Source organism: Triturus cristatus, chromosome 1_1 (genome assembly GCF_964204655.1).
Source record: "Triturus cristatus chromosome 1_1, aTriCri1.1, whole genome shotgun sequence".
Taxonomy (NCBI): Eukaryota; Metazoa; Chordata; class Amphibia; order Caudata; family Salamandridae; genus Triturus; species Triturus cristatus.
Window position 1 is genome coordinate 3,876,064 of NC_140579.1, and position 24,009 is coordinate 3,900,072.

Sequence of the window (24,009 nt, forward strand, 5' to 3'; positions counted from 1 at the left end):
CCCTCACACACAGAACGGTTAATCACAGGCAGTGGCTACAATCTTCTCTTAAACACAAAACTTCAGTTTTAAAGGCATTAACAAGTGAACATGTACAAAGTACAGGTGGAGTTGCGATCTGATCTGGACGGTTATTTACTGGCCTGACTAGTATTTGTATGCATGGCTGGAATAGATTAAAAAACATGAAGCAAAAGAGGGTACTTTGCAGGCTTTAAAACCTTAAGGTAAAATTGCAAATGCAGGAAGAAATTGCCTAAAAAGTATTTTAAAATATGTACAATTCTTAAACAATGATTACAATCAACATATTTAAAAAATACAAAGGATTTTACAAAACATCGTTTTTAAGTGCAGCTCCTGAGACCTGCAGAAAGTGAGAACAAAACCCAGTGGCAGTTCCGTCCTGCTCTGACTGTAACATGAACCCGGAAGTCCCAGCGCAGCCAGAGAGGGGCAGACGCACAGACGCACCCACTGCACACAGAGAGAAATGAAACTTAACTTTACTTCCTGCATCTCTGAATCATGGCGGCGGCAGCTCAGCTCGGGGACCTCAAGGAAGAGGCCACTTGTTCCATCTGTTTGGAATATTTTACTGATCCGGTGACTATTGATTGTGGACACAACTTCTGCCGCTCCTGCATCACTCAGAGCTGGGAGGGAAGAGATGAAAACTTCCCCTGTCCACAGTGCAGGGAAACATCTGGGAAAAGCCTCCGACCCAACAAGCAACTGGGGAACATGGTGGAAATTGCAAAACAGCTTCAGCTGCCCCCCTTGAGGCCCCCGGAGGAGAATCTGTGTGAGAAACATCACGAGAAACTGAATCTGTTCTGTGCAGAGGATCAAAGGATGATATGTGTGGTGTGCTGGGAGTCCAAGGAGCATACAACACACTCAGCAAGTCCTCTAGAGAAGGCTGCAGAGGAGTACAAGGTATGTCTATAGGCATTCAGGGATCACAGTGTCACACTATGATCCCCATTGAGGAACCTGCATATCACTATAAGGGGGAGGGGGGGGGGGGGCTTGTGTGCGTGTGCTTGGGTGTGTGTCAATTGAAGATCAGGGGCATGTCTGTGGACATTCAGGGATCACAAAGTCACTCTGTGAGCCCCATCAAGGAGGCAGTCAGAAAGTACGAGCTATGTGTGCACGTACTTAGAGGTCACAAGTCACTCTGTGTACCTCATAGAGTCGGCTGCAGAGGAGCACAGGGTATGTGTGTGCTCAGGATTCACTAGTGAATACACTCCTGGAGGCCTTCAGAAGTTTCAATGTCTCTGGGTCTTCAGTGATCAAAGGCGCCCTGTGAGTCCCATAAAGATAGTTGTCCAAGAGCACAAGTTTTGTGAGTGGGTGCTCAGAGCTCACTAATGAAGACATGCAATGAGTCATACAAAGGAATACAAGGTAAATAAGTTGGATTTTAGGAAATCACAGGTTGTTCAAGCCTCAAAGAAGGGTCTGGAAAAGAGGACAAGGCACGTCTGTGGGCATTCGGGGATCACAGAGGCACACCAAGCCCCAATAAAAAACCTGCAAACAAGGTGCGTGTGGGTGTTTAGGAACGATAAGTGAAGAGCACAAGGCATGTCTTTGAATATTCAGGGAAAACAAAGTCACCTGGTGAGCCACACCAAGGGGCAGCCGGAGAGCACAAGCTGTGTGTGAGTGTTCAGAGGTCAAAAGTCACCCTTTGTATAGGATGACCAGATGGCTCGTACTGGAACGCAATTTTTCTATTCCTGGACTTTGCTTTTATATATATTTTTTATCTGGTGTGTTGAATCAATCGGATTCAGTAAAATGAACCAAGACCACAACTCCCAGAATGCACTAATATGTTAACTCAAAAGCTCAGCAATGGAAAGTTTGAGTGCCTGTGGCATGGCGTCATCTAGTCACCCTCCCTGTGTGCGCCACTGAGGAGACTGCTGAAGAGAACAGGGTATGTCTGTGGATGTTCAGGGAATCAAAAAGTCACCGGAGAGTCCATAGAGGAGGCTGCTAAGAGCTCTTTGTATGTCTATGATTGTTTATAGGTCGTAATGTACCAGAGGGCCCCAAAGACAAATCTGTGCAAGGAGTGTATGTGGGTGTTCAGGACTTACAAGTGAAGACACTCTGTAAGTTACCCAGAGGAAGAACCTGCAGAGGAGCACAAGGTAGGTGTGTTGGTGTTCAGGTACCACAAGTGAAGTCTTTAAGAGGATACTAAGTATGTTTTCGGGTGTTAAGAGATCACAATTCACCCTGTGGATCCAATAGAAAAGTGTGCCCAAGAGCACACAGTATATATGTGGGAGGACAGGATTCCCAAGTAAAGACATCCTCCGAGTCTCACAGGGGAATACAAGTTATGTATGTCTGCTTTTAGGGATCATAGGTGGAACACTATGAGCCTCATAGAAGAGGATGCAGAAGAGCACAAGATATGTCTGTGGGTATTCAGGGGTCAAGTAGACTCTGTGGATCCCCTAGAGAAGACTGCCCAAAGTCACAAGGTATATGTGTGGGTGCTTAGGGATCGTAAGCAAAGGCACTCTGTGAAACCTATATAAGAAACAGGAAAAGAGCACAGTGTGGCTGTCGGAGCGCTGAGACCACAGGTGTATACCTTGAGCCACAGAGGCGGCTGCAGAGGATCAGAAGGGATGTGTGTGGGTGTTTTTGGATCTCACGTGGTACTCAAAGGGTTCAGTGTGGCAGTCACAGTTGTTGGTGTCAGAAGGCTTGATGCAGCAATGTAGGGTGTAGCACACAGGCCTACAAGGGTATCAGACACAGCAGAATATGTGCAGCAATGCAATGTGTAGCACACAGACCCAGAAGGGTATCAGACACAGTAGAATATGTGCAGCAATGCAATGTGTAGCACACAGGCCCACAAGGGCATCAGACCCAGCAGAAGATGTGCAGCAATGCAATGTGTAGCACACAGGCCCACAAGGGTATCAGACACAGCAGAATATGTGCAGCAATGCAATGTATAGTACACCGGCTCCCAAGGGTATCAGACACAGCAGAATATGTGCAGCAATGCAATGTGTAGTACACATGCTCCCAAGGGTATCATACACAGCAGAATATGTGCAGCAATGCAATGTGTAGTACACAGACTCCTAAGGGTATCAGACCCAGCAGAAGATGTGCAGCAATGCAATGTGTAGTACACAGGTTCCCAAGAGCATCTGTGCAGGTGACTCCCAGCAATGCAATGTGTAGCGCACAGGCTCTCACGAGCACCTGTGCAGATGACTCCCAGCAATGCAGGGTTCATCAGGCAGAGGTTCAGCTGAGATGGTTGCTTGTCACAGACCCCGTTGGAACCTGCCCTGATGTACACTCTCTCTGAGGGCAACTCCCTGATTCCGGTCATAGGCCCTAGAGCGGCTGATGTCTGCTCCCTATCTCTTGCTGTCTGTTTCTTGCCTTCTACTTTGTGTGGTGTCTTCTCTCTCACAGACCCTGTATGAGGCTGGCACCTGCCCTCTTGATGTAAATGTGTGTCGTCTGTGTACATGGCGCTGGTGTCTGCTCTCTCACTTTGGCGGTCTGTTTTCTCAGTCACAGGCCCTTTATGAGGTAGGTTGGTCTCCTGCTGTGCCTGTCTGTTCTACATCAGAGATCCTGTAGGAGTCTGGTACCCTCTCTCTCACAGACCCTGTAAGCTGCTGGCACTTGCTCACTTTCTGTGACTGTTCTGTATCACAGACCGTGTAAAAGTTTGGTTCTCGCTCTCTCATATGTGTTGTGTGTTTTCTGTTGCAGACCCTATATGGGGCTGGCATCTGCTCTCTTGCTGTGTCTCTCTTTTCTCTGTCACAGGCCCTGCCAGGGGTTGTGGCCTGCACTCTTCCTGTGCCTGTCACAGACTGTGATCATTTCTTTGGTTGTCTGTTCTCTCTCACAGACCCTACATGGGGCTGGCACCTGCTCTCTCGCTGTGTTCCTCTATTCTCTGTCACAGGCCCTGCCTGGGGTTGCGGCCTGCACTCTTCCTGTGCCTGTCACAGACTGTGATAATTTCTTTGGTTGTCTGTTCTCTCTCACAGACCCTGCACGGGGCTGGCACCTGCTCTCTCGCTTTGTTCCTCTATTCTCCGTCACAGACCCTGCGTGGGGTTGGGGACTGCACTCTTCCTGTGCCTGTCACAGACTGTGATAATTTCTTTGGTTGTCTGTTCCCTCTCACAGACCCTGCATGGGGCTGGCACCTGCTCTCTCGCTGTGGCTCTCTTTTCTCTGTCACAGACATTGCCTGGGGTTGGGGCCTGCACTCTTCCTGTGCCTGTCACAGACTGTGATAATTTCTTTGGTTGTCTGTTCCCTCTCACAGACCCTGCATGGGGCTGGCACCTGCTCTCTCGCTGTGTTCCTCTATTCTCTGTCACAGGCCCTGCCTGGGGTGGCGGCCTGCACTCTTCCTGTGCCTGTCACAGACTGTGATCATTTCTTTGGTTGTCTGTTCTCTCTCACAGACCCTGCACGGGGCTGGCACCTTCTCTCTCGCTTTGTTCCTCTATTCTCTGTCACAGACCCTGCGTGGGGTTGGGGACTGCACTCTTCCTGTGCCTGTCACAGACTGTGATAATTTCTTTGGTTGTCCGTTCTCTCTCACAGACCCTGCATGGGGCTGGCACCTGCTCTCTCGCTGTGGCTCTCTTTTCTCTGTCACAGACCCTGCCTGGGGTTGGGGCCTGCACTCTTCCTGTGCCTGTCACAGACTGTGATCATTTCTTTGGTTGTCTGTTCTCTCTCACTGACCGTGCATGGGGCCGGCACCTGCCGTCTCACTGTGGCTCTCTTTTCTCTGTCACAAACCCTGCCTGGGGTTGGGGCCTGCACTCTTCCTGTGCCTGTCAGAGACTGTGATCACGTCTTTGGATGTCTGTTCCCTCTCACAGACCCTGCATGGGGCCAGCACCTGCTCTCTCGCTGTGGCTCTCTTTTCTCTGTCACAGACCCTGCCTGGGGTTGGGGCCTGCACTCTTCCTGTGCCTGTGACAGATTGGTTGTCTGTTCCCTCTCACAGACCCTGCATGGGGCTGGCACCTGCTCTCTTGCTGTGTTTCTCTATTCTCTGTCACAGACCCTGCCTGGGGTTGGGACCTGCACTCTTCCTGTGCCTGTCACAGACTGGGATCATTTCTTTGGTTGTCTGTTCTCTCTCACAGACCCTGCATGGGGCCAGCACCTGCTCTCTCACTGTGGCTCTCTTTTCTCTGTCACAGACCCTGCCTGGGGTTGGAGCCTGCACTTTTCCTGTGCCTGTCACAGACTGTGATCATTTCTTTGGTTGTCTGTTCCCTCTCACAGACCCTGCATGGGGCTGGCACCTGCTCTCTTGCTGTGTTTCTCTATTCTCTGTCACAGACCCTGCCTGGGGTTGGGACCTGCACTCTTCCTGTGCCTGTCACAGACTGGGATCATTTCTTTGGTTGTCTGTTCTCTCTCACAGACCCTGCATGGGGCCAGCACCTGGTCTCTCGCTGTGTCTCTCTATTCTCTGTCACAGACCCTGCCTGGGGTTGCAGTCTGCCCTCTTCCTGTGCCTGTCACAGACTGTGATCATTTCTTTGGTTGTCTGTTCTCTCTCACAGACCCTGCATGGGGCTGGCACCTGCATGGGACAAGGTCAAGGGATGGTTCATCAGTCGAGGGGGTGTATGTTATGTTACATCCATTTAATAAAGCTCAATGAATCACACCTGGAGGTGCATCTTGGCACTCGGCCTGATCATAACTCGCACCTAATAACTGAAGCCGTCCGGTTTTCAACAGTTTTTTTAATTTAGCAAAATCCGAGCAGCAGCGGCAATAGAGTGGAAGCTGATTCCATGCTGCCGTGCAGTGTAGGAGAACGCTCTGCCTCCATATGTCGAGGCACGAATGCGAGGAATGGAGCACCTTGTCGCTGGTTCTGAGTGTGCGAGCAGGACAATGATAACGTAATGGGCCTTTCAGATACAAAGGAGAAATGCCCATGAAAGCTTTGTGGGTAACGCAGCATCTTTTGAAAGCAATGCGCTTTCTGATCGGAAGCCGGTGGAGGGCCCTGAGGATGGGGGCAGAAGGAGAGCCTGACGGGGGGCTACAAACCAAACAGGAAGCCGTACTGTGCACCACCTGTAGGTTGTTCATCTTGTAGTGGCTATGTGGCTTGTCATAGACAATTCCTGGTCTATTTTAATAAGTGTTTTTTGCAGATTTTCTTGGAGAGGGGACTGACCCCAGTTCAGGAGGCCACCGGTCATTGTCTTGGACAGGGGACTGACCCCAGTTCAGGAGGCCACCAGTCAGGAGACCAGAGATGCTGGGCTTTGCCAAACAGCAGACCTGCGTCTTCTCTCTGTTCAACTGAAGACAGTTCTTAGACATCCGCGCTGCCATATTCCTCATACAATCTCGAAATCGGTGTATGTCACCGTCCATGTCCTGTCCCAGGGAGATGATCAACTGGGTATGGTCGGTATAAGAAATGTCTTCAAAAGCAGAGGCTTTAACGGTCTGAGCCAAAGGAGCGACATAGATGTTAAACAGCGTCGGGCTCAAGGATGAGCCCCGTGGTCCTCCTTTGGGGATGGAACCAGACGAGATTTAAATGGACCCAGGGTGATTATTTGAGTCCGGCCATCTAAAAAGTCTAATAATTTAAGGAGAATTTCGGTTGCTGGAGGTGAAATTAGCACAAGATTATCTGTGTATGATGAACACACTTTTGAATTCCATTTTAGAAAATGTTTTTCAATGATTGCCAATGGCTGTGAGATGTAGCCGCTCATATTAATTTTGACATGGCATTGAAGCACGGGTTTCCACTACATGGTCACTTTCCATTTGACATAAGAAAAATGCACATTATGTCACAGGGTGAGGATTATTAAGATTGTATGACAAATGTGTGGTATATGTATAATGGGGAATTTCTGTTTTATTTCGAGCCCTGACGAAGTAGTTGGGCGAGATGCTCAAAATGACGAAACACGAGTTGGCAGTGGGCAAGGAAAAGTAAAGAGTGAACATGGAACAAAAATGAACTTCTTATTTGAAACCTAATTTCAGAAATTGCTTGTATAAATTCACGTGTGCATAAGACTGTATAATTATTTAAAAAGTCAGCCGACCACTGAAGGACAGTACCTCTCACACCAATCTCATGCAGTCTGCTGAGGGTCCAGCAGCACAAGCATAGCAGGGGCGCCCACATCCAAAGAACGGCGGATGGAAGCAGCGACTGCAGCCAGTGCAGTCTGTGTGCTGTGGGCCACTGAGGGGTCCAGCAGCACAAGCATAGCAGGGGCGCCCATATCTAAAGAACGGCGGAGGGAAGCAGTGACTGCAGCCAGTGCAGTCTGTGTGCTGTGGGCCGCTGAGGGGTCCAGCAGCACAAGCATAGTAGGGGCGCCCACATCCAAAGAACGGCGGAGGGAAGCAGTGACTGCAGCCAGTGCAGTCTGTGTGCTGTGGGCTGCTGAGGGTCCAGCAGCACAAGCATAGCAGGGGCGCCCACATCCAAAGAACAGCGGATGGAAGCAGCGACTGCAGCCAGTGCAGTCTGTGTGTTGTGGGCCGCTGAGAGGTCCAGCAAAAGACACCCAATTGCTGGACGGAATGCAGAACAAATCAAAACATTCACTCCCAGTCAAGAGATCTGGGTTAAATCCATCATTCTTTTGCTCACCACGCCACCACAGTTTAGACCTGGCTATATGCAAATCAGTCTTGACCCTGTGCCTCATGGGAACAGTCCAGACCGAACTGCCAAGCCAGGTCCTCCCTGGACTGGAAACACGCATCCTAGGACCGGTTTCGGGGTTTCACCCCTCTTCAGCCAGGATAGCTTGACTCCAGTGGCACAGTGAGCCCAGGACTCACATCTGAGCATACCTGGCGCACTTAGGGCGAGGAAGCAAAAGACACACAATTAATGGACGGAATGCAGAACAAATCAAAACATTCACCCCCAGTCAGCACAAGCATAGCAGGGGCGCCCATATCCAAAGAACGGCGGATTGAAGCACTGACTGCAGCCAGCGGAGTCTCTGTACTGTAGGCCGCTGAGGGTCCAGCAGCACAAGCACAGCAGGAGCGGCCACGTCCAAAGAACAGCGGATGGAAGCAGCGACTGCAGCCTGTGCAGTCTGTGTGCTGTGGGCCGCTCAGGGGTCCAGCAGCACAAGCGCAGCAGGAGCGGCCACGTCCAAAGAACAGCGGATGAAAGCAGCGACTGCAGCCTGTGCAGTCTGTGTGCTGTGGGCCGCTGAGGGGTCCAGCAGCACAAGCATAGCAGGGGCGCCCACATCCAAAGAACGGTGGATGGAAGCAGCGACTGCAGCCAGTGCAGCCTGTGTGCTGTAGGTTGCTGAGGGGTCCAGCAGCACAAGCATAGCAGGGGCGCCCACATCCAAAGAACAGCGGAGGGAAGCAGTGACTGCAGCCAGTGCAGTCTGTGTGCGTTGGGCTGCTGAGGGGTCCAGCAGCACAAGCATAGCAGGGGCGCCCACATCCAAAGAACGGCAGATGGGAGCACTGACTGCAGCCTGTGCAGTCTGTGTGCTGTGGGCCGCTGTCAATCCAGATTGATAGGGATCTAGAATAGCACGATCCTCCAACAGTGTCAAGAGCTGTTTGTTTACACAGGTTTTGAGCATTTTCCCCAACAAAGTGAGGAGGGATATGGGACGATAGTTGGGCTCCATGTTAGATTTTATAAGTGTGAGGAAGAGCACCAGAGCCATCTTCCAAGCTGCTGGTGATATCGCTGACTCTAGAGAAAGGTTGAATAACGATAGGATGGAGGGAGCGAGCACTGCCGATAGAGCATCAAAAGGGATGCTGTGCCGGATCCTGGGAGCATGAATGCAGACGGATTGCTGTCTGTTTTTTCCTTCTTGCGTTGTTTTGTCTCCATTCTGGTGTTATCCATGCTCTTGGTCTTGGGTGTCTCCTGGACGTGGCTAGTTTGTTTGCCGGGTAAGCTGGGGGTCTTGGTATTGATGTCTTTATAAGTCATGCAAAGGATCTGAAGATGATCTGGGCTGGGCAGAGCAGCCAGTGTAGGTCTTTTAAAGTGAAGGTGATATGATCTCTTCAATCCCACGATGAGCTGCGCCGCTTCATGTATGCTGGCTTTCAGGGGTGCTAGGGTGGTTTTGGGGCGACTGTTGAACAGGGCCTTGCCTCTGCCCCCAGGGGAAAGGACTTGTAAGTAAGTTCTGAAGTCATCTTCCAGGAGAAACAATTTCACTTTCTTCAAGAGAGAACATTGAAATCAACCTTTCTTAGTCTTCTTCGCAGTGTGTTGCTTGAATGAGAGGTCTGTGCCGAGGGTGGGGGTAAACCCTGGTAGGTTTAATTCGGAGACCCAGGCTTAAATCTGGGGCTGTTTTGAGCTGTTGGGATACAGAAAGAACTCAGTCTTTTTGGGGTTTAACTTTAATACATTTGTTGACATTCAAGACGGGCGGGATTTGAGGCTGTGGCTGGGTGAGGATATTTTATGTAGCGTTGAGTATCATCTGCAGACTGATGGATCCTGATGCTGCTGTCTGTCAGGATGGATCCCAGAGAGCCCATGTATTTTATGTAGCGTTGAGTATCATCTGCAGACTGATGGATCTTGACGCTGCTGTCTGTAAGGATGGATGCCAGAGATCCCATGTATTTTATGTAGCTTTGAGTATCATCTGCAGACTGATGGATCTTGATGCTGCTGTCTGTAAGGATGGATGCCAGAGATCCCATGTATTTTATGTAGCTTTGAGTATCATCTGCAGACTGATGGATCTTGACGCTGCTGTCTGTAAGGATGGATCCCAGAGAGCCCATGTATTTTATGTAGCGTTGAGTATCATCTGCAGACTGATGGATCTTGATGCTGCTGTCTGTAAGGATGGATCCCAGAGATCCCATGTAGAGGTTAAAGATGAAGAGAGAAAGGATGGAGCTCTGAGGTACTTTGCAGGAGACGGGGATTTTCTGTGGTCTTGCAGAACCTATTTGCATGAACTGGTGCCAGTTGGTGAGGTTGGATGTGAACCATTTCAAGACCGGGTCTGAATATCCCACTTGTTGTTTTAGGGTGTTGATCAAAGCTGGATGGTCGTCTGTGTCGAAGGCTGCAGAGAGGTCCAGGAGCAGGACCATGATGTCAGGAGTTTTTCTTGTTGTTGAGGAGGGGGGTGTTGTCGTCTGCTTGGAGTGTGGCTGTCTAAGTGTTGCAGCATGATCTGAAGACAGATTGGAAGTCCTGTAGGATATTAGCCTTGCTGCTCTGGAGTATGGCAACTGCTTTCTTGTTGATCTTCCCTATAAATGGAAGGTGCTTAATGGGCCAGAAGTTTGTGAAGTCGGCTGGGCCCTGGGATGGTTTCTTTTGCAGTGGAAAGATATGACTTCTCTTAACAGTGCTTGAAAGTGTCCTATGTCTGAGGGAGATGTTGACAGTGTGGTAGAAGGGCTTAAGGGCCTCTCCTTGATGCAATTTGATGATAGATGAATGAAGGGTCTCGTCATCATCGGAGGTTTCTTAGACTAGAGTTTAGGAAATTGGGGAGATCCATGCGTGAGACTGGATTGAAGAAGGTCCATTGGGTGGCGTGGCAATCGGGGATGGTTGGAAGCGGATCGAGTGTGGAGGTGGTGATAATGTTGATCTGATTTGTTTGATGGCATTGCATTTGTCGACTGATGCAGGGACTGTGGGTTTTGAGAGAGGATTGGTTCAGTGCTTGACAGCCTTGAAGAGGGCTTTGCTTCTGATGGTTGTCTCACTGATGATCGTTTGGTAGTAAAATAATTTAGCTGCGATGATGAAGGACCTGCAGTTATAGTTAGTGTTTTTAGTAGGGTGTTTGGCTTCTCCTGTTTTCGTATTGCACGTTTGTTTTCGTTACGCTCTGACATCTGTGGTGGTCTGAAGTGTCTGGCAGGTCATTGAATGTATTACAGAAGGAAGTCTGATGGAGTGGAAGGTGATTATTCTTGTTTTCGATTGTCCTTGATACTCTGGTGTAGTATATGCATTGGTCAAGTTGAGGATGGAAAGGTGGTCAGTCCAGTCGAGGGCTATAGGTGTCTAGCTGCAGATATTGGGAGATGCTGATAGAATGAGGCCTGGTGTGTTGACTTTGTGTTGGGTTATTGATAGCTGTTTCATTTCCGGTGTCTTTAGAAGTGTGTAGAATGCGTCCTTCATGTATTTTGTGTTGGAGGTGGAAGTCTTCGAAGAATGTGCGGAGGCTGCGTTGAATGGAGGCCGTTAGTGTATACTGAGGATGCTGTTTTGGAGATTGCTAGAGGTCAATAGCAGGAGAGGAGCTTGAAAGAGTTGGGTCTTGTAGAATTACTAACTGTGAGGGTCAGAGTGTCTGGTGTGTGACTTCAAGCCTCCCTCGTCCCGGTTTGAGTGTGATCTATGTATGGAAGCATCTAATTGTAGGGCTGAGGACGCCCAGGGTGTGCGTGAAGGAGGGTGTGAACCAGGCTGGAGGTTGAAACTAGGTTGTATCACTGCACAGTATGCATTAATGAACATCAATCAAGAAATGCACATACAATGTACCTTTTTCCATTCTTTTAGCCCAAAAATGCTTCCTGTTTATTCTTGGCATATGGGCTGCACACATGGTTATTGCACTGATAAAAATGTGTTAGATTAGATATTTTCACATGGTTGTGTGTTGTTCTGCCTATTAAAACCTTTACCTATAATTGGTCAAAAAGGGATGATAAAATCTGCCCAGGTTGTTGCATCCACGATGAGGAAGAAATTCATATTCTGTTTTTTTGCTCAGTCTATAATAGACCAAGGAAATACTGGCTGGTTCCACTATGTAGAAACTTGGGCATAAGGAGTCATTTGTACTCGTTCAGAATATTGAAAACGAGCACTGCTCCCCACATAGTCTTTGCAGTTGCTAAATTTTTAACGGCTATGTGGCAGATAAGGTCCAAATTACTTAAAGTCTGACTATTGTGGTAATGAATTCTAACTGTTCCTTGCAATTTGATATCTTTTGTATACTGATTTTATGGATTTTATTAATGGTTTTTACTACAAGTGTTTGTTTTATGCTGTTACTGTATATTTGCATCTTTTATGGCCTAATTGGCCGAAATAAAGAATTATTGAGTTGAGTTGAGTTGTTCTAAAATATGTCATAATGTCTCTAGGACAACGATTGTTTTTTAAAGTAGTGCCAAGTCTAAATCTTTCCATGCAGTTAGGCTTAAATTGAGCACAGTGTCTTTCTAGGCAAGAACAGGACCAAAGAAGTGACACCGTTGTCTGTGTCCTTGTCTGTGATACTTGGCGCTGGTGCTTACACTCCTGATATGTGCGACTGGTACTTACAATCTGCATATGTGTGGCTGGTACTTACACTATTAATGTATGACTGGTACATACAGTCTAGGCACGTGTGGCAGATACTGTAGTGACTCTTTTCTGTAAGTAAGACCGCACTCTACAGATCTACACTTATTTCTTGCGCTCTCATCTCTGCAGGTAAAACTTCAAGAGTGGCGGCGTCTCCTGAAGAAAGAGGAGGAATATATTCTGGAGTCGAAACTCAAGGAAGAGGAACCATATAAAACCATGAGGGTGAGAGGCTGCAGTGAGTGCTGTGTCGGTGTGTGCCTGTATATGTCTGTGCCCGTGTCTTTGTAAGGACACACAGAGGCTGATGAGTCGCCCTACAGACTGGGTCATGGTCCCCACCAAATAAATATACTGACCGGGGTCACTGTGCTTGGATATTGGGACTGAAATCAGCCAAAGACTCATCCTAAAAAAAATAAAAACAAGAATTAAACGTCTGACCTTAAGGTAGCACTTATTTACTGGTGTGTGTTATGTAAATGTGTGCACAGATATCGCATTCGCTGTCAGTGAGTAAATACCAGTGTGTGTGTTTGTGTGCGCACGCATATGTGTGTGCGTGCATAATCATGCTTTGGTGTACGTGTTGTTTATGTATTCATGTATGGATGGCCCTGGAGTTATTCATGGGAGTGCATGCATGTCTACTTATCTCTGTGTTTTTGTGGGCATGAACGAGTGTTTCTGTGTGTCTTCGTATGCATGTATATATTTTGAGCCATAGAGTATCCAGACGCATGTGCTCATATATGTACAAGTGTGTTTGAGGGTTGTGTATGCTTCAGTCTGGATTTATTGGCTGTGAGTTTGTACTTGCATATGTGAATACCGGTCTAGGGGTTTGCTTATAGCATAATCTGGTGGTATTTGTGAGTGGGCAAAAACATGGCATCTGTATGTGTGTGCGTCTGTGAGCTTGTGTGTGCATAGATCTGGAGTTGTACATCAGTCTGTATGTGTGTGCATCTGTGAGCTTGTGTGTGCATAGGTCTGGAATTATACATCAGCCTGTATGTGTGTGCGTCTGTGAGCTTGTGTGTGCATAGGTCTGGAGTTATACATCAGTCTGTATGTGTGTGCGTCTGTGAGCCTGTGTGTGCATAGGTCTGGACTTGTACATCAGTCTGTATGTGTGTGCGTGTGTGAGCTTGTGTGTGCATAGGTCTGGAATTATACATCAGTCTGTACGTGTGTGCGTCTGTGAGCTTGTGTGTGCATAGGTCTGGAGTTATACATCAGTCTGTATGTGTGTGCGACTGTGAGCTTGTGTGTGTGCACAGGTCTGGAGTTATACATCAGTCTGTAAGTTTGTGCGTCTGTGAACTTGTGTGTGCATAGGTCTGGAGTTATACATCAGTCTGTATGTGTGTCCGTCTGTGAGCTTGTGTGAGCCTCAGGTCTGGAGTTATACATCAGTCTGTATGTGTGTATTTCTGTGAGTTTGTGTGTGCATAGGTCTGGAGTTATACATCAGTCTGTATGTGTGTGCGTCTGTGATGTTGTGTGCATAGGTCTTGAGTTATACATCAGTCTGTTAGTGCGTGCGTCTTTGAGCTTGTGTGTGCATAGGTCTGGAGTTATACATCAGTCTGTATGTGTGTCCATCTGTGAGCTTGTGTGTGCATAGGTCTGGAGTTATACATCAGTCTGTAAGTGTGTTCGTCTGTGAGCTTGTGTGTGTATAGGTCTGGAGTTATACATCAGTCTGTATGTGTGTGCGTCTGTGAACTTGTGTGTGCATAGGTCTGGAGTTATACATCAGTCTGTATGTGTGTGCGTCTGTGAGCTTGTGTGTGCACAGGTCTGGAGTTATACATCAGTCTGTAAGTTTGTGTGTCTGTGAGCTTGTGTGTGCATAGGCCTGAAGTTATACATCAGTCTGTATGTGTGTGCGTCTGTGAGCTTGTGTGTGCATAGGTCTGGAGTTATACATCAGTCTGTATGTGTGTGCGTCTGTGAGCTTGTGTGTGCATAGGTCTGGAGTTGTACATCAGTCTGTATGTGTGTGCGTGTGTGAGCTTGTGTGTGCATAGGTCTGGAATTATACATCAGTCTGTACGTGTGTGCGTCTGTGAGCTTGTGTGTGCATAGGTCTGGAGTTATACATCAGTCTGTATGTGTGTGCGACTGTGAGCTTGTGTGTGTGCACAGGTCTGGGGTTATACATCAGTCTGTAAGTTTGTGCGTCTGTGAACTTGTGTGTGCATAGGTCTGGAGTTATACATCAGTCTGTATGTGTGTCCGTCTGTGAGCTTGTGTGAGCCTCAGGTCTGGAGTTACACATCAGTCTGTATGTGTGTATTTCTGTGAGCTTGTGTGTGCATAGGTCTGGAGTTATACATCAGTCTATAAGTTTGTGCGTCTGTGAGCTTGTGTGTGCATAGGTCTGGAGTTATACATCAGTCTGTATGTGTGTGTGTCTGCGAGCTTGTGTGTGCATAGGTCTGGAGTTATACATCAGTCTGTATGTGTGTGCGTCTGTGAGCTTGTGTGTGCATAGGTCTGGAGTTATACATCAGTATGTATGTGTGTGCGTCTGTGAGCTTGTGTGTGCATAGGTCTGGATTTACACATCAGTCCCATCAGTCTGTATGTGTGTATTTCTGTGAGCTTGTGTGTGCATAGGTCTGGAGTTATACATCAGTCTGTAGGTTTGTGCATCTGTGAGCTTGTGTGTGCATAGGTCTGGAGTTATACATCTGTCTGTGTGTGTGTGCATCTGTGAGCTTGTGTGTGCACAGGTCTGGAGTTATACGTCAGTCTGAATGGTGTGCGTCTTTGAGCTTGTGTGTGCACAGTTCTGGAGTTATACATCAGTCTGTGTGGGTGTGCGTCTGTGAGCTTGTGTGTGCACAGGTCTGGAGTTATACATCAGTCTGTATGTGTGTGCATCTGTGAGCTTGTGTGTGCACAGGTCTGGAGTTATACATCAGTCTGCATGTGTGTGGGTCTGTGAGCTTGTGTGTGCATAGGTCTGGAGTTATACATCAGTGAGATTACATATGCATCTCTGTGTGAATATGTGTATGTACGGGTGTGCCTATGTGAGAGTGAATCTGGTGGGTTTGTTTATACACAGTCTGGAGATATTCATCTGTGCATGTGCACTACTGAGGTCATTTGCCTCTGGTGTCCTGAAGTCTGTCCTCCTATGGCTCGACACTGGGTCAGGGACATCCCTCTCTGCCCATGACTCCCAGGATAGCGAGGTCGAGCAGTCAAAGGCTTCTCACGGAGGTGGAGGGCGGGGCAGGCATTCAGAACTCAACAGTCAACCAACAGATGCAATAATGTTATGTCTGTTATGTTATGTTATGTTATGTTATGTTATGTTATTATAGAGCGCACGATTACCATTCCGGTGTCCTGACGCTAAGCATCAACTACCTAAGATGATAACATAACTAAAACTGGGGAAAAAAAACATGTTTTAAGACCCTTCCTGAAAACGCAAAATCAGGGGTGTTTCTTTACAAAAAAGGAAGTTCATTCCAGATTCTGGATGCACTGGTTACAAAGCTTCTGCCTCCCCATTTATCTTTTTTAAAGCAGGGAGTTTTCACTACTTTAGCGCCCGTTGATCTAAGGGTTCTAGACGGGATGTACCAGGAAAACTTGTTTCTTAAAAACTGTGGACCGGTCCCGTTCAAGGCTCTGAACACTATACATAGTGCCTTGAATCGGGATCTCAGATGAGTAGGGAGCCATAATAGCTTTTTTAGTTCTCCTTTGACTGAAACCGACTTAGGGGTCCTGGTCAGCAGTCTGGCAGCTGCATTTTGAATAGTTTGAAGCCTATTTTGATGTTGAGCTTGTATATTGACATAAAGACTGTTATAGTAGTCAAGACGTGACAATATAAGTGCAGTCACCACCGTTCTAAGGTTACCCTCAGAAAGAAGGAACCTGATTTTCCTAATCAATCTCAATATCAGAGAACATCCAGATATCACCTTGCTGACCTGATCTCCCATATTAAGTTTTTCGTCCACCACAACGCCCAGGTTTTTAACTTTCCTACAAGGTGTGGGACAGAGGCCAAGATCAGCAGGCCACCTGTCTGGTGTCCACATCAAGGGGTTGTTGCCAAATCTCAAAACCTCTGTTTTAGCTGAATTCAGCTTGAGGCAATTGGCCGACATCCAGCTGGAGATCGCACCCATACAGTCTGAAAAACGTACTCCTGTTTCTTTTTCAGCTCCCTCCCTCACTGACAGTACAATTTGAGTGTCGTCCGCGTAGGAGGTGGGCTGAAATCCAAAAGATCTGATAATGCCAGCCAGGGGTGCAACATAAATATTAAAAAGAGTGGGGCTAAGAGATGATCCCTGCGGCACCCCACAAAGCAGAGAAAAGGGTTCGGAGGAAATACCGTTGAGTTCAACGGTTTGTGACCTGTCCTTAAGAAAGGAGTTGAGCAGATTCCATGCTTGACCTCTAATCCCGATCTCTGATAGCCGATTAAGTAATACCATGCGATGCACGGTATCAAAGGCCACAGATAGATCTAAGAGAATCAGCATCGCGTTACCTCCCTTATCCATCACCTCTCTGATCTCCTCTGTTGATTTAAGGAGCGCCAGCTCAGTGCTGTGGAAAGCTCTGAAGCCGTATTGTGAGGAGTCCAACAAGTTGTTGTGCTGGAGGAAGTCACTAAGTTGCCTGTTTATGGCCTTTTCCAGTATTTTGGCTGGTAATGGGAGTCTAGAGATGGGACGATAATTTGATGGGTCCTTAGGATCTAGAGACTGTTTTTTCAGTAGTGGAAGCACTGAAGCTTTTTTCCAAATATTTGGAAAAAATCCTGATAGGAGTATGTCATTAAACAAGGGTGTCAAGACCCTACAAGTGGTATCAGCTATCTGTTTAATGATCCATGTGGGGCAGGGATCACTCGGGGCACCAGATTTTATGCTATTCATAAGTTTCACGGTGTCCTCGTTTTGCAAAGGAGAAAAGCAGTCCTAGGTGCTGCCAGAGGGATGAGAGATTTCCGCTTTGACATCATTTAGATTTATATCAATCAATTCAGACAAAGAAATAAAGATTGATTCGACTTTTGATTGAAAAAACGCCCCGATGGTGTTGCAGAAGTCCGGAGCAACAGAGTCGTTCGGCATCCTAGGATTTGACAGTTTAATAACTGTTTTAAACAGCTCCTAAGAGTCAGATTTAGCTTTCATGATTTGAGTGCAAAAATATTCTTTCTTAGCTGACATGAGAGCTTGTTTATAATTAGAAATAGTTAGTTTAAAATCTAATTTATCAGACATAGCATAATTCTTCCGCCATATTCTTTCAGCCTGTTTGCATAAAAGTTTTTTCTCCCTGAGCTCTCCTGTATACCAAGGAGCAGTAGGAGAGGCCCTTTTCAGTATCCATTTTTTTGGAGGTGCCAATTTAAGACATGCATCCATTATCCAGCTGTTATAAGAACAAGTGGCTTCTTCAATGTCCCGTGGAGCTGTATACATAGTGTCAATGAGAGAGGATTCCAGTTGTTTGACATCTAATTTACCCCATGCTCTAGTAGTGATTTCCTTTTTTGGTTTGGAGCCAGTAGGATACTTCGTAGCACATTTTAATTCAAAATTAATTATAACATGATCAGACCAAATAATCAGAAGAATGGAGATATTAGCTAGATCACAGTTATTGGAGAAAATCCCGTCTAAGGTGTGTCCTTTGGTATGAGTCGGGAAAGAGACCAGTTGTTCAAGACCTCCTATGGCCATAATATTGTTAAGTCTAACAGTATCTGGGTCGTCAGAATTTTCCAGGTGAAAATTAAAATCGCCAAGCATCACAAATGATTTTTGACTCAAGCCTTCTTCTAATATCCCGTTTAGGGAGTCCATAAATCCCTTCCTCTCTCCTGGTGGACGATAAATTAGGATCCCAGAAAAAGGCTTATAAAGTGCTGAGAAAATTTTAAAAGACAGTGCTTCACAAGCCTGGACACAGACAGGTGAGAAATGTGGAGTGAGCGACTCATGATATATCACCGCAATCCCTCCACCCCTTTTCTGGGTGCGATCCAGAGAATGACAATGAAAACCCAATGGAATGGCTTTCACCAGATCCGGACCCGAAGTGCTGTCTAACCAAGTTTCTGTAACAAAGGCCAGTTTGATATTATTGTCCTCCAGAAACAGGGCACATTCCAAAGAGTGTTTCACTAATGACCTTGCATTAAATAAAATACATTTCAGTTTGGCGTCTCTTCCAGTACCCCTATCCAAAACCTGAGTAGTTACTCTAGGTTTGATAGGTAGGTTAAGTAACTCTCGGAGCGGTGTGAAACACTCCCTACACACTGAACTCCCCCTAGCTACATCTGCAGCAATGTTGTTTTCGTAGAGGGAACACGGGGACAGTTTGTGACAATGAAAGGCTGTGTCCGCCTGATTTAACATGTGCAGTTCCTCACCTGAATAGTATCTTCTGTCCGGTGGCGGAGGGCCAGGGGAACAGGCCCTGCGCCCGGCCCGAGCACGGAAGGGCGCAGATGGGCTTGCCTTAGGCGTGCCTTCGGCGCGCCAGCGGCGTGCCCGCTGCGCTCGTCCGCTGCGCGGGCGCGTCAGCATGTCCGTTAAATATGCCCCACCTAAACCACTGGACCGCTAGCCGGCGGAAGTGGTGTTTTGATGCCGGAAGAAAGATTCCAACCAAAGTGCTGAGTGCAACAAAGCAAATACACAGTAAGCCCTTAAAATCACTATAATTTAAGAGTACATAAAAACGGGTTTAAAACATACAGCAATCACCAGAGCAGTAGCTTTAGATAGCGTCACCAGCGAGCATTTCAACGCAGCTTCGCTGTCTAGCCCTGTTCTTAAGAAATAAAGTCCTTTAAGCCCAAATAAAGGGAAACACCACACAGTTCAATAAAGATACAGTTGCAGGGTTGCAATGTACAATCCCCAAAAAAGCACTGCACCCCCTCTGGTGCCCTTCTCCCTCTGCAGAATTTTTAATGTCTGTGGTCTCCTGTATGTTCTGAGCACCCAGGTACCCTCGTAGGTGATTAGCCGCGTTCTATAAATCCTGTTTGATTGGTTGATGTCATATGGGCAGACTCCGTTCGCTCTGGGTCACCCCACTGGCTGCTGCGTAGATCAGTTCAATGGCTTTTGCCTCAAAGAGCTCATACAGGCAAGATCTATATTACTCAGACCGAAGATTTCTCTGCCCTGCTATACCTACTCTGCGGTGGCGTGCTCGGAGTGCCCATTCCTGTATCAGCGGATTCAGCCACGCGGATCTGTAGGGAAGCCTCATTTGGGACAAAGACTGCTGGCGATAATCAGCTCAGCAGACCTGCACGGCGACACTTGTCTTTGGCCGCTGTGGCCTCTTAGGCCCGTTGCACACAGATACTCGCTCATAGCAGTTGCAGCCTCAGGGTCTAGTCTTCAGCGGATGGTCATCATTGGCAGTTGCGGCTTCCCAGGCCGGATCAGTTCTTTCCATCAACGCTGCTGGTGGTTCTTCCTGGGCAGGTTTGATATCAGGCAGCAGCAGGCACTTATCAGGGCATCGTACAACCCAGTGGTGATTCTCACTTGAATGATTCAGCGCTGCCCAGGGAGATCCCACACAACACAGATAACTCTTGTCCTCTCTCCGACCGGCAGTCACTTTCTCTGGATGTTTCTCATGCCGAGGATATGCTGGGCTTCTCTCCTTGACAGGCAGTACTCTTTCAGCACGTGACACTCTCCTTCCCTCTCTCACAGTCAGGCTCGTAGGTGCCCGGCAGGTCCTCAGCTCTTCCTGAAAGTGATGCAGACTTCAGGTGCTTTTCCCTCACCTCTGGGAGACGGTCTGTTGTGCAGATACCAGCCCTGGTCACACAGCGATCCGAGTACCGTACAAAGCACTCCCGTCCTTGGTCAAGATGATCTCAAAAGCGGGGGATCTTTCCTGTGTTCGTGACTCTGTCGGTGGATATTGCTTGACCTGGCCGTTGTGTCAAGGGTCCCTGGTTCTTGCTCCTGCCTTGTGTGTCTCCCTCACGCCGCCGCGTGCATCACCTTCGTGGCCGCGCACAGAAGGGGGACTACGTCTTCCAGCAGCACCTGGGGCACCTGGGGCGGAAGCTCACGCCCATCAACACCTGGAGGCGCTATTAAAGTGAGGACAGCCCCGGTGGAGCAGGGGATCTTTCCTGTGTTCGTGACTCTGTCGGTGGATATTGCTTGACCTGGCCGTTGTGTCAAGGGTCCCAGGTTCTTGCTCCTGCCTTGTGTGTCTCCCTCACGCCGCCGCGTGCATCACCTTCGCGGCCGCGCACAGAAGGGGGACTACGTCTTCCAGCAGCACCTGGGGCACCTGGGGCGGAAGCTCACGCCCATCAACACCTGGAGGCGCTATTAAAGTGAGGACAGCCCCGGTGGAGCGGGGGATCTTTCCTGTGTTCGTGACTCTGTCGGTGGATATTGCTTGACCTGGCCGTTGTGTCAAGGGTCCCTGGTTCTTGCTCCTGCCTTGTGTGTCTCCCTCACGCCGCCGCGTGCATCACCTTCGCGGCCGCGCACAGAAGGGGGACTACGTCTTCCAGCAGCACCTGGGGCACCTGGGGCGGAAGCTCACGCCCATCAACACCTGGAGGCGCTATTAAAGTGAGGACAGCCCCGGTGGAGCGGGGGATCTTTCCTGTGTTCGTGACTCTGTCGGTGGATATTGCTTGACCTGGCCGTTGTGTCAAGGGTCCCTGGTTCTTGCTCCTGCCTTGTGTGTCTCCCTCACGCCGCCGCGTGCATCACCTTCGCGGCCGCGCACAGAAGGGGGACTACGTCTTCCAGCAGCACCTGGGGCACCTGGGGCGGAAGCTCACGCCCATCAACACCTGGAGGCGCTATTAAAGTGAGGACAGCCCCGGTGGAGCGGGGGATCTTTCCTGTGTTCGTGACTCTGTCGGTGGATATTGCTTGACCTGGCCGTTGTGTCAAGGGTCCCTGGTTCTTGCTCCTGCCTTGTGTGTCTCCCTCACGCCGCCGCGTGCATCACCTTCGCGGCCGCGCACAGAAGGGGGACTACGTCTTCCAGCAGCACCTGGGGCACCTGGGGCGGAAGCTCACGCCCATCAACACCTGGAGGCGATATTAAAGTGAGGACAGCCCCCGCGTCGCGGGACCGCGCGCGGGCGGCGCCGGGCTGAGCCTGGGCAGAGGGCGGGCTGTCCGGGGCCGAGTGAGGCCGGGCCGGGCCAACTCTCCAGGCGCCTTGTCCTTGCCTTAGGACGGTATTGTGACTATCTGACCATTAGCTGTTGATTATTGACTGCATTGATCTGGGTTTTTGACCGTTTAACATACTGGTAGCCCTACCCTTTGTAACGTACTGTCCTGATACCACCTGCCAATGGCAATGTCAACTCGGTCGGGTAGAGGAGGCACCTCAGGCGGCAATTCAGTGAGTGGCACATTAGATCATTTTATAATTCGCGTTTGTTCTGTACTCGAAAAAGAAATTGCCCTCACTGAACGTCGTCTTTCCCTTGACGTGCACCTCGACAAACGCTCTTCACTTGGAAATATCGCTTCCGTTGTGTCCCCTGCCCCAGTAAACAACATTATACTTGATGGAACGCAAATGGGACATACGCAACACATGTCACCTACTGTGGCTGTCCCATCTGTGAGACCTCCAGCCCATGGCTCAAATCCACAGATCAACTTATCGTATTCCCCTCTTTTCCCTACCACATTAGATGTTCTTGAATCTACTAACACATCCCTTTCCCCCGAAATTTGTATTTCTTCTGAGCCACCTATCTCAGCAAGACAGAATCCTATTTTGAGCAAAAGCAAAAGTGTGGGCAGTGAAATCATTGGGGATCAATCAAAAGTTTCCAAGAAATGCAAAGGGAAATTGCGTAATACTCTTGGAAAGAAAGCTGGTCGCACAGTTTCTTCCCAACCTCACCACCAGATATTACGACCATCTCTTGTACAGACCCCTAACTTAGTTCCCACAAATCCTGTTGAGCAGTGCACTTTACGTTCTGAATCACTAGAGGTTCCAGAACTCCAACATTCGCTTATCGACCAAATTAAATCACTCATTAATTCTCTTCTATTACCTCTGATGGAAAGAATGTCAATATTGGCTGAGAGGCTTGAGAAGTTTGAACAGTCCTCTTTGGATAACTTCTTTTCCCTTAAATCTTTAATCAAGCTGCACTCAAAAATGGGCCAACAAAATTGTGTAACCATTGACCCCCTGCATACTACCCGTGCTGATCCTGCTTCTAAAATAGGTTCATTACACCTAAATGTGGCCTCATGCCCAGGGGTAAAGAATGGAATTACTTCTCCTGTCATTAAATCCCCGGCATTTACATCTCAATCGGGTACTTTATCCAAAGGAAAGAAATTACCCATTGCTCCAACTGATAGCCCCATAATTCTTGAAGCACCAGCCCGTGCGGCTAATCCCGAACAGAACCCTTCTAAAACTTTTGTTAAAGGCCCAGCCCAAGATCACCTGAACAGCGTCGCCAGTCACCCTGTGGAAGAACTACCCCATATTAATCTTCCGCCCGAGTGCCAGCCTTTTGTTGCTGTTCTAACAGGCATTCCACACCTAAAGGCTGGCAAGTCGGAATCTTTCTCCGAGCTCAAAAACAAGACGTTATACTGGCTGAATTCTAATAGGCCTCTCCCTAGGCATCTGGACGGCTATGTTCTTCATGTCAGGAGGGTTTCTTGGGTGGGGAACAGACCAAAGCAAACGTCTGGTGATTGTGTTGTCATAAATTTCAGGAATCCCTACGTAACCAAGCTAATTTGTAACAACGGATATCCAGACTCTAATACCAGTGGGATACAATGTCTAGACTTAAGCCATTTTTATTTTGACCCTGTGTATTCTTATCACTCACATCCCTCTCCCTTCCACCTGCCTCAGGTTGAAAATTTCGTGGGAAATTGGCCACTTCGTGGAAATGTCCACCTTCCTTTCGTCCAAAATAGGTATTGTGCCCCTTATGGGTGCTACGACTCCTATTGACATGAATCCATTTCTTCAGGGGACAAAATCTACCCTTCTATAGGAATACAAAAAACTACTACTTTAACTGAGGAATTCCCCCAAAATATTCAACAGTGTAGCTTGCAGCCTATTTCTTTTCACCAGGCTAGTAACTGCCCTGTGCTGCCCTCCTCACACAATCCCTTACAGGTCTCTACCAACTCTCCGGGTCCTATTATAACCCAAGATGTAGCAACTGAAGTTTCCTCCTTAAAGGTTCTTAGCTGGAACGTAGCTGGTCTTTCCAGCAAACTTGACCTACCAGATTGGAACTCCTTTATAACATCCTACTCCATCTGTATTTTCCAGGAGACATGGAGTATAGTGCCCCACCATATGGTCGGTTATACCACTTTCTTCATACCGGCCATTTTACCATCGACAGGAAGAGGTCGCCCTTCGGGCGGTCTCTTGATTTGGGTCAATATCTCCACTGGGTGCTCTGTAAGGAAGGCTTGTATTGTTTCTCCTGATATTTTAAAACTTACCTTAAGGGGCTCCCATGGTAGGAAGTCTCTTGTGATCTTCAATGTTTACGCCAGGGGTCTCAACGGTGGTGCATTATCGCCTGTATTTCCACT

The 24,009-nt window shown here is 48.1% G+C and overlaps 1 protein-coding gene across 1 annotated transcript in view; it reads left to right on the forward strand.

Annotated features, from left to right (window-relative positions):
* Positions 1-473: 473 nt before the first annotated feature.
* Positions 474-24,009, forward strand: part of LOC146869057 (E3 ubiquitin-protein ligase TRIM39-like) — a 103,282-nt gene continuing 79,746 nt past the window's right edge. Inside the window, exons 1-2 of the mRNA XM_085650258.1 lie at positions 474-939; positions 12,518-12,613. Coding sequence (XP_085506384.1) covers positions 529-939; positions 12,518-12,613 — 507 coding nt within the window. The 5' untranslated portion in view covers positions 474-528. The remainder of the gene's footprint in view (positions 940-12,517; positions 12,614-24,009) is intronic.